General features: G+C 43.7%; 1 protein-coding gene across 1 annotated transcript in view; it reads left to right on the forward strand.

Annotated features, from left to right (window-relative positions):
- Positions 1-11,719, forward strand: part of LOC149469378 (uncharacterized) — a 68,614-nt gene extending 56,895 nt beyond the window's left edge. The window contains exon 2 of the mRNA XM_089669334.1: positions 10,379-11,719. Coding sequence (XP_089525460.1) covers positions 10,379-11,248 — 870 coding nt within the window. The 3' untranslated portion in view covers positions 11,249-11,719. The remainder of the gene's footprint in view (positions 1-10,378) is intronic.
- Positions 11,720-13,431: the final 1,712 nt, after the last annotated feature.

Genomic DNA, 13,431 nt, shown 5'->3' on the forward strand with positions numbered 1-13,431 from the left:
TATGTTGTAGGTAGGTGATCTGGGTGTATGTTGTAGGTAGATGATCTGGGTGTATGTATGGGAGAGGTAGGTGATCTGTGGGATCTGGGTATATATAGGGGAGGTTGGTGATCTCTGGGATTTGGATGTATAAAAAGAGGTAGGTGATATATGGGATTTGTGTATGTATGGGGTAGGTAGGTGATCTGTGGGATCTTAGTATATATGGGGGAGGTAGGTGATCTGTGGGATCTGGGTATATATGGGGATGTAGGTGATCTGTGTGATCTGTGGGATCTGGGTGTATATGGGGTAGGTAGGTGATCTGTGTGATCTGTGGGATCTGGGTGTATATGGGGAGGTAGGTGATATGTGGGATCTGGGTGTATATGGGGGAGGTAGGTGATCTGGATGTATATGGGGGAGGTAGCTGATCTGAGGGATCTGGGTTTATATGGGGAGGTAGGTGACCTGTGTGATCTGTCTGTATATGGGGGAGGTAGGGGATCTGAGTGCACATGGGGGATGTAGATGATCTATGGGAACTGGGAGTGTATGAGGGAGGTAAGTGATCAGCGGGATCTTTGTGTATATGGGGAAGGTAGGTGATCTGTGGCATCTGCATGTATATGGGGCAGGAAGGTGATCTGTGGGATATGTGAGTGCAGGGGAGGTAGGTGATCTGTGGGATCTGGGTGTATATGGGGAAGGTAGGTGATCTGTGGGATCTGGGTGTATATGGGGAAGGTAGGTGATCTGTGGGATCTGGGTGTATATGGGGGAGGTAGGTGATCTGTGGGATCTTGGTGTATATGGGGAAGGTAGGTGATCTGTGGGATCTGGGTGTATATGGGGTAGGTAGGTGATCAGCGGGATCTTTGTGTATATGGGGGAGGTAGGTGATCTGTGGGATCTGGGTGTATATGGGGAAGGTAGGTGATCTGTGGGATATGGGGGAGGTAGGTGATCTGTGGGATCAGGGTATACAGGTGAAACTCGAAAAATGAGAATCTGGTGCATTCATTCATTGATTTCAGTGCAGCAACTTAAAAGGTGAAACTATGAGATAGACTCATTCCATGCAAAGCAAGATAGTTCCAGCCGTGATTTGTCATCATTGTGATGATTATGGCTTACAGCTCATGAAAACCCCAAATCCACAATCTCAGAAAATGAGAATATTCCATGCAATCAATAAAACACGGATTGTACATAGAACAATATCGCACCTCTGAAAAGTAGAAGCTGCATATGTACTCAGTACTTGGTTTGGGCCCCTTTTGCAGCAATTACTGCCTCAATGCGGCGTGGCATGGAAGCTATCAGCCTGTGGCACTGCTGAGGTGTTATGGAAGACCAGGATGCTTCAATAGCGGCCTTCAGCTCTTCTGCATTGTTCGGTCTCATGTCTCTCATCTTTCTCTTGGAAATGCCCCATAGATTCTCTATGGGGTTCAGGTCAGGCGAGTTTGCTGGCCAATCAAGCACAGTAATCCCATGGTCATTGAACCAGGTTTTGGTGCTTTTGGCAGTGTGGGCGGTGCCGAGTCCTACTGGAAAATGAAGTCATTATCCCCATAAAGCTGGTCTGCGAAAGGAAGCATGAAGTGCTCCAAAATCTCCTGGCAGACGGATGCATTGACCCTGGACTTAATGAGGCACAGTGGACCAACACCAGCAGATGACATGGCTCCCCAAATCAACACAGACTGTGGAAACTTCACACTGGACTTCAAGCATCTTGCAGTGTGTGCCTCTCCATTCTTCCTCCATACTCGGGGTCCTTGGGCCTCTCCATTCTTCCTCCATACTCGGGGTCCTTGGGCCTCTCCATTCTTCCTCTATACTCGGGGTCCTTGGGCCTCTCCATTCTTCCTCCATACTCGGGGTCCTTGGCCTCTCCATTCTTCCTCCATACTCTGGGTCCTTGGGCCTCTCCATTCTTCCTCCATAATCGGGGTCCTTGGGCCTCTCCATTCTTCCTCCATAATCGGGGTCCTTGGGCCTCTCCATTCTTCCTCCATAATCGGGGTCCTTGGGCCTCTCCATTCTTCCTCCATAATCGGGGTCCTTGGGCCTCTCCATTCTTCCTCCATACTCGGGGTCCTTGAGCCTCTCCATTCTTCCTCCATACTCGGGGTCCTTGAGCCTCTCCATTCTTCCTCCATACTCGGGGTCCTTGGGCCTCTCCATTCTTCCTCCATACTCGGTATCCTTGGTTTCAAAATGAGATGCAAAAGTTGCTCTCATCAGAAAAGAGGACTTTGGACCACTGAGCAGCAGGCCAGGTCTGTTTTTACTTTACAACAATAAAGCAAAAACAGGCCACCAAAAATGACACGAATTACTGGTGTCATTAGCATATCTCCGACTCACTTGTATAAGTGTGGATACATAAACCCAAAAACAACATACTAAGCAATATGATAGTGTGACAAGAACACCCCTACCTGAAAAAGAAGGTTTCTAGATGATCCACGCGGAGTAATATGAATTCAAAAGAATTTTAACAATACTTTATTTGATCACATAGATCATAAGGAGGTTAAACATGGGCACGGTGTACATGTGAAAAAAATAAAATCATGTTAAAAAACACTTAACGTCTTCAATTTAGGGTCATCTTAGCCAATAGAGCACCATATAAGGCAGAGTTGTGTAATGATGAGATAGTTATCCTGGGTTCAGTAGGTGTGTTCCCAATATATGTCAGGGACCTCCTGGAATGTAAAAGCTGGAACACAAAAATACATAGTATATGTATAGAAATATGGAAACCAAATCACATCCAAAATTCACCAGGCCTCCCTCCACAGTAGTCAATGGATACTACTATTACCTTCTCAATAGTGAGACTATCATACCCGCTTCTCAAGTGTAGGGACTTCCTGGATAGCCACCCCAAATGAAACAAGGTCCACAGTACCAAATGATTCTGAGGATATATATAGAAAAAAATAATAAATATATAGATCATGGGCATCAAGTGACCCCGAAAACAAAACACACACAAAATGTGGATATATTACCATCAATAAAGATCAAGAAGACTCCTGTCGACTTGAAATAGGATCAGGTCCTTGATGCTTTTTCAAAGATGCATATGGGGGTGAGGAGCCAGGTATACACAGTGCGTGGATTTCAAACACATATAATGTGTATGTAGCATATAGCAGGCCGTAGATACCTGAGTTTAATATACCCAGTAAAGGGTTTCCAAAATTTGCTCAATTAGAGAAGGTTATTGCGGTTTTATAAGGATGTGGCTATGTCACAGCAAAAGATACCTGAATAGGATAGCGTATATATATATATATATATATATATATATATATATATATATATATATATGTAGATTCTCCTCCAAAGAGGATTTCCAAAAAATTCCCCGAGTATACAGGGTAAATTAGGCCCATGAAGCATGCCCTATTAGCACCATGTAGGCTCTATAAATCTCAACAGCCGTAAGCTTTAAATAACTTGCCACCGGTGGAAGGTATGTTTCCCTGAGGGATTGCCGTTTGCGAACCGCTGTAATAGTAGCCCACTGGTAGTTCTCAGAGGGTCTTGGGCCTTCCTAGCAGGGAGCTGTGACACCACCATTCCTTCCCGCCTCGTGGGCGCCGCACCCAGTGAAGACGCCGAGCGTAGTGACGTCAATACGTTGACGCGTTTCGTCCGCCAATCACCGCAGACTTCGTCAGAACTGGGAGGGGACTTCAATCCTTTGCCTTATATGGTGCACTAATTGCATACCAGAAAGTCTCCACCTCGCCATCTTGTGTTGAAAGAATATCACTACATTAAGAATATACAAAGTGAATTAAAACACATATCTTGAATTTTAAAATGATTGCTGGATGTAGAAGAGGAGCCCAATTACTATAGATCAAGTCATCTTCTAAGAGGATAATAAAGAGGAGATTATTATTAGCATATTTCTTATTCACATATGGAAACATCAAAACCAGGTCCAGCTACCAGAATTTCAATATCAGTCCTATTATTGTATATGCTCACCACCCAATAGGAATAGAGAAGATTGCATAGTTAGATTCATATTTTGTCCACAGAAGCCCATATTTAATTCATATATATGGTATCCCAATGTAGATTATAACTCAGGGTATATGAAGAGTTCAAGGGAATTCATTTCAAAAACACCCCAAAGTTGAGTTCTGTATTTAATCCAAATGGGACAAGTGCCCCCAGGGTATAGATCCAGAATTTTTCTTTTTATAGGAGGACTTTGTCAAAGTCACCCCGACGAGCCGAAATATTCAGCAGAAAGATCCCTTTTACTTTTAGACCATCTGTTTTGCCCCCGTGTACTTCTTTAAAGTGTTGCGCCAGTGGGTTCTCTTTTTCTCCCTTTCTTACATTCCTATTTTCATTTCTAATGTCTCTCAGATGTTCACCAATCCTAGTCCTAAGGCTTCTTTTTGTTTTACCTATATATATCTTTTTACATGGACATTCTATCATGTATATCATTTTACTACTAGAGCAGTTAATAAAGCTTCGTATTTGAAATATCCTAGAGTTATCATTGTTGAAGAACTGATTGGACTTATGTACAAATGGACAAATCTGACAATGGCCACATGGAAACATACCATATACGCCGGTCCTCCTAGTTAGCCAGTTTCTTTGTGGTGCCCTCTGAAATTCTGATTGTACTAATATATCATTTAGATTCCGAGTTCGTTTTGATACCATATGGGGGCTCTCTCCTACCACTCTCGCTATCTGCGGATTTTGAGTTAGTAAATGCCAATGGGAGTCCAGGGCCTTCTTGACTTCACCCCATTGTTGTCCAAATTTAGTTATGAATCTTACCGGTTGGTTTACAGTGTTCGCAGCTGCCTTTGGTTTTGATTTATTAATAAGTTCCTCTCTTGTTTTACCGAGGGCTCTTCTTTTTGCTTTTCTTAGGGTTCTATGTGAATAGCCCCTCTCTCTGAACCTCTTATAGAGCTGGATAGATTCATGTCTATATTCTAATTCTTCTGTACAGTTTCTTTTTATTCTCTGAAACTGACCAATAGGAATTCCCTGTTTTAAACTCCTTGGGTGATAGCTATTAGCATGTAGAAGTGTATTGGCCGCTGTTTCCTTTCTAAATGTTTTAGTGACCAGTTCATTTTCGTGGACAGAGATCCACGAGTAGTATCCATTGACTACTGTGGAGGGAGGCCTGGTGAATTTTGAATGTGATTTGGTTTCCATATTTCTATACATATACTATGTATTTTTGTGTTCCAGCTTTTACATTCCAGGAGGTCCCTGACATATATTGGGAACACACCTACTGAATACATGGTTTACTCAAATATAAAGCGGGAAACCTACGGAAACCCAGGATAACTATCTCATCATTACACAACTCTGCCTTATATGGTGCTCTATTGGCTAAGATGACCCTAAATTGAAGACGCTAAGTGTTTTTTAACATGATTTTATTTTTTTCACATGTACACCGTGCTCATGTTTAACCTCCCTATGATCTATGTGATCAAATAAAGTATTGTTAAAATTCTTTTGAATTCATATTACTCCGCGTGGATCATCTAGAAACCTTCTTTTTCAGGTAGGGGTGTTCTTGTCACACTGTTTTTACTTTAGCCCAGGTAAGACGCTTCTGTCATTGTTGTTCAGGAGTGGCTTGACAAGAGGAATACGACATTTGAAGTTCATGTCCAGGATCCGTCTGTGTGTGGTGGCTCTTGATGCACTGACTCTAGCCTCAGTCCACTCCTTGTGAAAGTCCCCAACACTTTTGAATGGCCTTTTCCTGCCAATCCTCTCCAGGCTGTGGTCATCCCTGCTGCTTGTGCACCTTTTTCTTCCACACTTTTCCCTTCCACATAACTTTCTATTAATGTGCTTTGATACAGCACTTTGGGAACATCCAACTTCTTCTGCAATTCCCTTTTGAGGCTTTCCCTCCTTATGGAGGGTGTCAGTGATGGTGTCAGGTCAGCAGTCTTTCCCATGATTGTGATTCCTACTGAACCAGACTGAGAGACCATTTAAAGGCTCAGGAACCCTTTGCAGGTGTTATGGCTGAATGATCTGATTAGAGTGGGACACTTTGAGCCGAGAATATTCCACCTTTTCACAAAATTCTCATTATATGAGATTGTGGATTTGGAGTTTTCATGAGCTGTAAGCCATAATCATCACAATGATGACAAATCACGGCTTGAACTATCTTGCTTTGCATGTAATGAGTCTATCTCATATATTAGTTTCACCTTTTAAGTTGCTGCACTGAAATAAATGAAATTTTGCACCATATTCTAATTTTTCGAGTTTCAACTGTATACTCCACAATTCTCCCATGTGGACACCTCGTAAGTGGTTCTCCGGTATAGACTCCCAGTTTGGAGAACTCATTTAGAAGAAGCCGTCAGCTAGAATCACACTCACTACTCCACAGTATGGTGAAGACCAAGGAGGCCTAGCAATACCAAATGTTAGACTTTATTTTATAGCTGCCCAACTTCAGCATCTTACCAGGTGGGACTTAGTAGACACATTAGATTCCATCCATCGGTTTCTACTTCCATCAGATACAGATTTCACATCACTCTCACACTTGTTAATGGACTTCAGATGGCACCAGTGGGAAAGGCATGATCTCTCATATATTTATTCCAGTCTTTTGACTCTAAGAGAGAGTGGTGGGAGGTGATTTTGACCTCCATACCTCTCATCTCTCTGTCCTCTTCACAGAAACTTAGCCATTTCTTTTGCATAGATCATTCAGGACTCCAGCTCAATTGTTCAGCTAGGACAGGAGGGATTTCCCCTTAATACCCCAATTGTAGTGTTGATGTCGGGGATTTGATACACATGTTTTGGAGATGTCCAAAATTATTCAAAAAGTGGAACGATATGACCAGTATTATAACGTTGGTGTTCAATATTCCTCGGGTGTGCCTCTTGGTCTCTTTACTTTATGGAGGGAGACAGTACAGTAACAATACAGTTCAGTACAAGAGGGATTAGAGGGCCCTGCTCCTTGGAGCTTACAATCTAGGAGAGAGGGGATAGTGGTACAAGAGGTAATTAGCTGTGGGGGATGGAGTGGTTGGGGGAGTAGGGGATTCCAGTAGTTAGCTGGGGTCGGGGTAGGCTTCCCTGAAGAGATGAGTTTTCAGAGTGCGCCTAAAAGTGAGAAGAGGAGGCTCATAGCCTGATAGCTTGGGGTAGGGAGTTCCAGAGGATGGGTGAAGCCCGTGAGAAATCCTGGAGATGAGCATGGGAGGAGGAGACAAGGGAGCTAGAGAGTAGGAGGTCTTGCGAGGAGTGGAGAGTACGGTTTGGGTGGTATATAGAGACAAGGTCAGTGATGTAGTTGAGGGCAGTGTTATGAACAGCTTTATACTTCAGTGTTAGTGTTTTAAATTTTATCCGCTGGGAAATTGGAAGCCAGTGGAGGGATTGGCAGCGAGGGGTGGAGGACACTGAGTGGAGGCCAGTGGAGGGATTGGCAGAGAGGTGGCTGATACAGAACGGTTAGTAAGGTGAATGTGTCTGGCAGCAGCATTCATGATGAACTGGAGTGGAGATAGTCTGCGATGAGGTCGGCCAGTGAGGAGGGAGTTACAATAGTCAAGGCGTGATATAATAAGGGAGTGAATGAGTTGCTTAGTGGTTTTTGAGGTTAGGAACGAGCATATCTTGGAGATGTTGCGGAGGTGAAGTCTACATGAGTTTGTCAGTGATTGGACCTGGGGCTGAAAGGACAGATTGGAGTCTAGGATGACACCTAGTACCCTGGCATGAGGGGTGGGACTGATAATCACTAAGCTCTTCTCTGAAGCTCACCTTACCATCTGCCCCCTTGACCCTGTCCCTACACAACTCCTACAATCACCCTCCTCCTCCATCCTACGCTCCCTCACCCACATCTTTAATCTTTCCCTCTCTACTGGCACATTGCCCTCCCCTCTGAAGAATGCGCACATCACTCCCATACTTTAAAAACCCTCCCTGGATCCCTCTGACCTAAACAACCTAAGACCCATCTTCCTGCTGCCATTTACATCCCAACTCCTTGCATGCTTAGTCTATAATCACCTGAGTTCCCACCTCACCGACAACAACCTCCTTGATCCCCTACAATCTGGCTTCCGTCCCCTACACTCCACCGAAACTGCCTTACTCAAACTCACCAATGACCTGCTAGCCTCCAAAGCCAATGGCCACTACTCAGTGCTACTACTCCTCAACCTCTCTGCAGCTTTTGACACGGTCAACCACCCCCTCCTCCTCAAAAAACTATACTCTTTTGGCCTCAGAGACTCCGCTCTCTCCTGGCTCTCTTCCTATCTATCACAACGCTCCCTCAGTGTTACCTATAATGCTGCCACCTTCCCCTCTCTGTTGGGGGTCCCCCAAGGTTCTGTCCTCGGGCCCCTTCTCTTCTCAATTTACACCTCCTCCCTTGGGTAACTAATACACTCCCACGGCTTCAACTACAATCTCTATGACGATGACACTCAAATATATCTCTCTACTCCCCGTCTCACCCCTTCAGTCTCCGCCCGAATCACTAGCCTTCTGAACGACATATCAGACTGGACATATCAGACTCCAATTCCTCAAATTAAACCTTGCCAAAACCGAGCTCCTAGTTTTCCCCCCAGCCCGTGTCCCCCCTGACCTCTTCATCACGACCAACAACATCACCATCAGTCCCACCCCGCAAGCCAGAGTATTAGGTGTCATTCTAGACTCCACCTCTGTCTTTCCAGCCCCAGGTCCAATCACTGACACATTCATACAGACTCCACCTCTGTAACATCTCCAAAATACGCACGTTCCTAACTCCAGAAACTACAAAGCAACTCATTCACTCCCTTATTATATCACGACTTGACTACTGTAACTCCCTCCTCACTGGCCTACCCCAACACAGGCTATCCCCACTTCAGTCTATCCTGAATTCTGCAGCCAGACTCATCCACCATGTACTGTCTCCCATTATAATGTACAGCGCTCAGCAAAGTGTTGGCGCTATATAAATACTGTATAATAATAATAGTGTTGTTGATCTTGATGGAGAAGTCGGGAGGGGGGGCACGTGTTGGGGGGAATACTAGAAGCTCAGTTTTGGAAAGGTTGAGTTTGAGGAAGTTGAGTGACATCCTGTCCAATATGTCACTTAGTAGGGTGGTGATGCAATTGGAGACTGAGGGGGTGAGGTGGGGGGTTGAGAGATAGATTTGTGTGTCATTGCCATAGAGATGGTAGTTGAAGCCGTGGGAGTTTATCAATTGGCCAAGGGAGGAGGTGTAGATGGAGAAGAGGAGGGGTCCGAGGACAGTACCTTGAGGAACCCCGACAGAGAGAGGGAGTGAAGGGGATGTGGCAGCGTTATAGGTAACACTGAAGGACCGCTGTGATAGATAGGAGAGCCAGGAGAGAGCGGAGTCTCTGAGACCAACTACATGGGAGACCCATACTTGGGGTATGATCCTGTAGACGCGGGCCTCATTGATCGGTGTCGGCTATCTATGTATGTACTGGGGGGGGTTACTTGCCGTGTACAGCTGAATTGTTCTAGGTTGTTTCTTCTTTTCTCTGTTCATTTGTTTATAAAAGGTAAAAGTGACACCATAGACAAAGCAAGTTATTGTTCTGTATGATCTGTAACAGTGCCACAACTGCCTATACATGAGAATGTATGACTCCATTGTCTGGGCTGAATGTTGGGAATACTGTGCACACTTATAAACTTTATTAATAAAATCTATTTGATTAAAAAAATACTGTAGATAATGCTGTACATATTCTTTCTATTCATAAGATATATTTAGTAATGAACATTAAAAATAGAAAGCAACTTTATGTAGCCCTTTATATAGAATTCTTTTTTCTTTCTCTACAGGTAGATTGATGAACCAGGTTTTAGGACATTTTGGTCTTCATGAATACAGCTGAGTCACATGGAAAACAAGACATATGGTTGTCTTAATTGACTGAAAGTCTTTACTGCAGCTCACTGGAGGATTCACACGGGATACAAGTCATATCTGTGTTCTAAAAGTCATGGTTTGGATCCTCTTCCACATTGATCCAGCAGGAGAAAAGTAATTTCAGTGTTCTGGAAGTGACAATGGCTTTACAATAAAGTCCAACCCATATATACATAAGAGGAGTCATTTCAAACTACTTGTTTGTAGATTTTACAATGGAGAGAATATATATCATACACCAGAAGGCTTGCAAGGGAGAGAAGCCATGTCATTGTTCTGAATGTGGCAAAACTTTTATAAGCGAGAGAGACCTTATAATACACCAAAGATTTCACACTGGAGAGAAGTCATATCAGTGTTCTGAATGTGATAAAGCTTTTACACAGAAGTCACATCTTATCAGACACAAGATTGTTCACACTGGAGAGAAGCCATATCAGTGTTCTGAATGTGATAAAGCTTTTACACAGAAGTCAAATCTTATCAGACACCAGATTGTTCACACTGGAGAGAAGCCATATCAGTGTTCTGAATGTGATAAAGCTTTTACTCTGAAGTCAAATCTTATCACACACCAGAGGATTCACACTGGAGAGAAGTCATATCAGTGTTCTGAATGTGATAAAGCTTTTACTCAGAAGTCACATCTTCTTGAACACCAGAGGATTCACACTGGAGAAAAGCCATATCAGTGTTCTGAATGTGATAAAGCTTTTACTCAGAAGTCAGATCTTATCACACACCAGAGGATTCACACTGGAGAGAAGTCATATCAGTGTTCTGAATGTGATAAAGCTTTTACTCAGAAGTCAGATCTTATCAGACACCAGAGGATTCACACTGGAGAGAAGCCATATCAGTGTTCTGAATGTGATAAAGCTTTTACAGAGAAGTCATGTCTTCTCAAACACCAGATGATTCACACTGGACGGAAGTTATATCAATGTTCTGAATGTTACAAAGCTTTTACACAGAAGTCACATCTTATCAGACACCTGATTGTTCACACTGGAGAGAAGCCATATCAGTGTTCTGAATGTGATAAAGCTTTTACTCTGAAGTCAAATCTTATCACACACCAGAGGATTCACACTGGAGAAAAGTTATATCAGTGTTCTGAATGTGTTAAAGCTTTTACTCAGAAGTCAAATCTTCTCGAACACCAGAGGATTCACACTGGAGAAAAGCCATATCAGTGTTCTGAATGTGATAAAGCTTTTACTCACAAATCAAATTTTCTCAAACACCAGAGGATTCACACGGGAGAGAATCCATTTTAATGCTCTCAATGTGACAAAACTTTTACAGTTAATGCCGGTCTAATCTATCACCGGAGGATTCACAAATTTCTGCATTGAATAAATTCTGGAATAAAAGGGATATTAAAGAAGTTTCAGGTGTCACAAGTTAGTTTCACATCCCCAATGTCATCCCACAAGCTAGAGAAGAAGGGAGAAGATAAAATGTTACTTTAAAAGAAACAAACTAAAATCTGTACAAACTGGAATGTAATGATTGGATGAACTGAATTTAGTGCTTATGTCCATCAAGCACACAGCTAGAAGGGATTTAAATATTTTATATTTTGATCATTATTTTTAAGATAAGCATCAATAACTGAACAGCTTCCCTCATGATTCTCATCTTTTTCTTTTTTATGGAGCTTTGACTGAACATGCAATGCATTTTCATGATTCACCAACTGAGTTGTGTTTCCAAGCATTTTCTTCATTTCTGGATCCTGAGGTAATACATGACCAACACTGCCTCAGTACCAGAGACTAGGATGGGGTCTATTGTCATCTTACCAAGTCTCTGAAGCCTCAGTGGGAGAGTCCATTCCAGGTTCTTCTGACTATTGATACATGATCAGCCAGGCTTGAGGTCTCCAGCTAAGCCCAGCTTATCCACTCCTCCCATTACCTGTTCCATCTCCTCTCCCATTATCAATGCCTTCTTTCCACATTTCATCTCTCATTGATATTATTATTATTATTGTTATTATATAGGATTTATATGGTGCCAACAGTTTGCTCAGCGCTTTACAATATAACGGGAGACAATACAGCAACATTACAGTTCAATACAAGAGGGATAGGAGGGCCCTGCTCCTAGGAGCTTACAATCTAGGAGGGAGGAGCTAGTGGTACAAAAGGTAGTAACTGTGAGGGATGGACTGGTAGGAAGAGTAGAAGATTCCATTATTAGCTGAGGGCAGGATAGGCTTCCCTGAAGAGAGAGGTTTTCAGAGATCGCCTAAAAGTGAGCAGAATATGCAATAGTCTGATAAATTGGGGTAGAGAGTTCAGGAGGATGGGGGAAGCTCTGGAAACGAGCATGGGGGGAGGAGACAAGGGAGCAAGAGAGGAGGGGATCATGCAAGAAAAACAGAGGATGGTTTGGGTGATATTTGGAGACAAGATTGGTGATGTAATTTGGGGCAGAGTTATAAATGGCTTTATATGTTATTGTTAATGTTTTGACTTTTATTCATTGGGCAACGTGAAGCCAGTGAAGGGATTGGCAGAGAGGGGTGGAGGACACTGAGTGGAGGCCAGTGGAGGGATTGGCAGAGAGGGGTGTAGGCCAGTGGAGGGATTGGCAGAGAGGGGTGGAGAACACTGAATGGAGGCCAGTGGAGGGATTGGTAGAGGACACTGAATGGAGGCCAGTGGAGGGATTGACAGAGAGGGGTGGAGAACACTGAATGGAGGCCAGTGGAGGGATTGGTGGAGGACACTGAATGGAGGCCACTGGAGGGATTGGCAGTGAGGGGTGGAGGGATTGGCAGATAGGGGTGTCTGATACAGAAAGGTAAGTAAGGTGGATGATGGCAGCAGCATTCATGATAGACTGAAGAGGGGATAGCCTGCAATGAGGTCGGCCAGTGAGGAGGGAGTTACAATAGTCAAGGTGAGATATAACAAGGGAGTGAATAAGTTGCTTAGTGGTTTCTGAGGTTAAGAACGGCCGTATCTTGTAGATTTTGCGGAGGTGAAGTCTACAAGATTTGGACAGTGATTGGATTTGGGACTGCAAGGACAGATGGGAGTCTAGGATTACACCTAGCACCCTGGCATGAGGGGAGGGACTGATGATTGTGTTATTGATCTTGATGGAGAAGTCAGTGGAGGGGGCACAGGCTGGGGGGAATACTAAGAGCTCAGTTTTGGAAAGATTGAGTTTGAGGAAGTGGAGAGAAATCCATGCCGATATGTCGCTTAGTAGGGTAGTAATGCGAGAGGAGACTGAAGGGGTGATGTGAGGAGGAGACTGAAGGGGTGAGGTGAGGAGGAAAAAGATATATTTGTGTGTCATCAGGATAGAGATGGTACTTAAAGCCATGGGTGTTTATCAAGTGACCAAGGGAGGAGGTGTAGATGGAGAAGAGTATGGGTCCAAGGACAGAACCTTGAGGAACCTCTACAGAAAGAGGGAGTGGAGAGGAGGAGACAGAGTTAAA

The sequence above is a fragment of the Staurois parvus genome, unplaced genomic scaffold, assembly GCF_062004578.1.
Source record: "Staurois parvus isolate SC_StPar_1 unplaced genomic scaffold, SC_StPar_1.0 ptg000072l, whole genome shotgun sequence".
Taxonomy (NCBI): Eukaryota; Metazoa; Chordata; class Amphibia; order Anura; family Ranidae; genus Staurois; species Staurois parvus.